The 3,559-nt window shown below is 39.4% G+C and overlaps 1 protein-coding gene across 2 annotated transcripts; it reads right to left on the reverse strand.

The window, feature by feature from the left end:
* Nucleotides 1-288: 288 nt before the first annotated feature.
* LOC122313853 lies at nt 289-3,194 on the reverse strand. Of its 2 annotated transcripts, none has more exons than XM_043129134.1 (2): nt 2,357-3,194; nt 289-741 (listed from the first exon to the last, which is right to left on the reverse strand). In XM_043129134.1, the coding sequence occupies exons 1-2, from the start codon at nt 2,757-2,759 to the stop codon at nt 659-661; spliced, it is 486 nt and encodes a 161-aa protein (XP_042985068.1). In that variant the 5' UTR covers nt 2,760-3,194; the 3' UTR covers nt 289-658. The 2 variants fall into 2 exon arrangements, with proteins under 2 accessions (XP_042985068.1, XP_042985069.1); XM_043129135.1 differs by having other exon boundaries at nt 289-675; nt 2,357-3,193.
* Between the last annotated feature and the right edge of the window lie 365 nt (nt 3,195-3,559).

Below are 3,559 nucleotides of genomic sequence, written 5' to 3' on the forward strand. Positions count from 1 at the left end.
TTGTCAGAATGGGGAGTGTTCATCTCTTACCTATTTTCAAAAGAACAATTAATGTTACTCGGTAGTATGCCATAATCAATATTGTTACGCAGAGTTTAGCTACCAATAATAAGAAGGAAAAAGAATAATCTATTCCTCTGGACATGAAAATAACTCGGCCGTGATTCCTTTCTATGATCACCAATTGTGTCTACGATATATATACTTGTTGGAGATTTTCATTATATTCTTATTTCCAAAATATTCCACCGAAAAACGCAACCAAACTTGTGGTGAGTAAACATTACATGATTCCTAACAGCTCAAATTTTATATATATCCATAAAAATAGAGAAGAAAATCTACATAAACTTGTGGTAAAATGAAAGAGAATATGAGAACCAAACTGGGAATAGCTCCTACTTCTTCTCCCAACTTGAAAATGAGTAGGCAGTAGCAAAAGAAAACCTTTAACAATTCACCATATCTACCATTATTACCACATCCAGTAACATATTAATAAACAAATTATTCACAATTCCTGCATCAATACTTGAAGAGGCTCTCCGTAGTAATTGTCCCGATGTGTTGCTAGAAGAAGCAATATCCACAGGAACGTTGACTCTCCTCGGATCCTCCCCTAATAACTCAATTCTCTCTCAGAACCACCTTTTTCTATTCACAAAAGTTTCCAAGCTGCAGCAATTGCAAGCCATAGTGGGCAAAAAATATCAGAAATCTTCCGAAATGGCATTGTGGCCACTGCAGTCAATAGTACACAAAAATTTTGAGTAAAAGATTATTTATTCATCAAGCCACGAGTTAAAGCTCTTCAAGATTGGCTAAGTTTATATTTGAATGAGATCCAGAATTTAGGTCTGATTAACAAGCTCATTTGGAGAGAAGCAACGTACTCTTTTTACCCATTAAGACAACCATGCGTAAAGCAAAGTCTAATAACAATTCATTTTGATGTATCCCAAGTACTCACTGAGTGCCGAGCATAACATTCCTGAGCAGCACTTATAATACCAGGAAACTCTCTTGGATATTGTGTCTCATTGGTCATTCAAGGTTGTAAAATAGAAAAAACGTTTGGACAAGGCAGTTTCATTTATAATTTTTTTGAACATTTTAATATATATGTTAAGGGAAGGGGGGCAGGTGATCATAGCCTTTTGGTATTAGAATGAATACTGAAGACTGTCACGGGCCGATCATTTGTATGGGGAGCCAAAATAACATAATCAAACTGCCTAACAAAACATGAATACTTATATTGCAACAGCTAAAAGTATCAAAGAAATTGAAAATGAGAACTAAAAAGATAATCCAACCTTCATGCTTGTTAACTACTAACATAAAGTATCACACATCTCAGGCAAAATGAGTTATTAAAGATTCTTTGCAACCAATCTAAACCCTGAAGCAATCTCCAATCAATTTCTTCCATTCTTTTGTTTTTTCTTCACCCCTGTTTTGCTCTTACAAAAAATCAGTATCCAAGAAGAAGATACTACGCAGTAGTTGCTTGATAAGATATGCACATGGCAGCTAAACAACTAGTTTGTGGTTGATCAAGATGGGCCCATTGACAACTACGGCAACTTTTTGACCTATGCATAAGGGAGGAGGAAGGCAGGTAGGAAATAAGAGAGAAAATAAGACATATTGATGGGCCTTCCCAAACCCAAGCATACATAGACTTTGCTTCTCCACCACAACCCTCAGTCCACGTGATTTTTCATTTTTCTGTTTTGGCAAAGAAATGAAATCATATTATGAATACAAAAGAAAGTGTAAGGGCCCTTGGAAATCGAATTCCAGTGAAAAGAACAAAGCCATAGGAGAAGCAGCAGAAAGAAGTTAAAAGATTAGAGCTTGACAATGAACAAGGAGGGATGAACTGAGAGGTGGGAGGACAAAGAAGACTTCCTGAACCTTGTCCATGCCCGGTGTTAATGGTGCCTCTTAAGCCATGAAACCCAATAGGACTGGATGCTTGCAACCACCATTCACAAACAATTGACTGCATACGGTATTCAACTAATCGCTCCTACTCGCATAATTAGGTTCCTAAATCCCACCAGCCTAACACGACGTGAATAAAACATGAATCCAGCACAACACAGAAAGCCTAAATTAAATGGAAAGTAATTCACGCAACTTATTACTCTTTCTCGTGTGTTTCTAAGAAACAAACAAAACGCGCCTAACAGAATCTCCAACGCAGAGTAGAGTATGAAAGATCAAACCAATTCCTTGGCATCATTAGCAAGATACAAAGGCAACGAATTCGATCACATACAGACAAACAAACAATACTTTAAGACAAAACCAATACATGAATAGCCATGAAATTGAGAATATTTCTTACCAGGAATGTCCTTTCGCGGCGTGGGTGGAGCCGTGGCGTAACAGAGAAGGGAGCGACCCAACATCGAGAGGGTCGATAAGATTCCAGCCACGTAGAACACCATGACCAGACCGAGAATCCATGGCATCAATATAAACCCGATAAAGAAAGTGACCGATCCGCAGAGCATCAGGGCCAGTGAAATCCCAAGCATCAGGGAAGCGAAACCCGCCGGCGAGATCTGAGCCAAAGGAGAGGGCCGCCTGGAGGAGGAAGAAGACGACGGCGACGACGTCAAAGCCTGCGGCGGAGAGCTGTCGGATAAAGGGATCGGCGACGGCGGGGATCTGAGTATGTTGAGGACCAGAGCGGACAGCTCGTAGAAAATTCTAGATTGCTCGTCTTCATGCTGCCTTCTCATCATTTTCCTCTTTCCGGGAAATGTGATTTTTCGTCAAAATCTTAGGAACCAAAACCGAATGACGATAAATTCTAGAAGGATGATGGATTCTTTATTTTAAAAAAACTTGAGGAAAACGAGGCAAGTGGATAGGCTCGGAAACTTTATCTACAGCGGTTCTGTTGATTGGTGAGGCTTTAACGTAATTAATAACATGTGGAGAGTTGTTACAGGCAGGTTTGTTTGTTTCCCAGGAAATTCTTCCCACGAAGTCTAGAAGACGCAAGAGAGAAGGAAAGAGAAGCGGCGGTGGTATTCCGATCGCGGAGACAGCTCTGCGATTGTCCGGACGCTTTTCCCTTTCTCTCTGTTTTCAAAGACTTTTCTTTTTCCGTTTGGATATAGAGAAAATTTTATACGAGGGTTCGAGTGCGTGCTCCGATTTGGTTGGGGAGCTCCATCTTTTGTGTGGACTATGGATGAGATAAGGCCCGCGCGTAATCTGTGCGCGTGTAGAACACGATCCATGCTTGGAGTGGGTCTGAACAGTGAAGGCAGTGGCTATTAGGCAAAGGCCAACTGACGCGGAACCTTATCTTCAACGAATTTGTTTTTTGAGTCTTGGACATCCACATCCTCAGGTCTCCCGATTAAGCGCGTGGAGAAGCCTTGGATGATCATCCACACGGGATAATTTTATCAGTAGCTAATGATTTATTTAATAAAAAAAAATATAATTATAAGTATAATTATGTATTAATATGTGTATTAATATAATATAATTGGTAAAAAAATAAATTTTATTAAAAATAATATTAATTTAA

Source organism: Carya illinoinensis, chromosome 6 (genome assembly GCF_018687715.1).
Source record: "Carya illinoinensis cultivar Pawnee chromosome 6, C.illinoinensisPawnee_v1, whole genome shotgun sequence".
Classification (NCBI taxonomy): Eukaryota; Viridiplantae; Streptophyta; class Magnoliopsida; order Fagales; family Juglandaceae; genus Carya; species Carya illinoinensis.

Coding starts and splice junctions, on each gene's coding strand:
- LOC122313853 (XM_043129134.1), bottom strand. CDS start 2,759: ATGATGAGAAGGCAGCATGAAGACGAGCAATCTAGAATTTTCTACGAG. Junction 742..2,356: donor GCCGCGAAAGGACATTCCTG/GTAAGAAATATT, acceptor TATTGACTGCAG/TGGCCACAATGCCATTTCGG.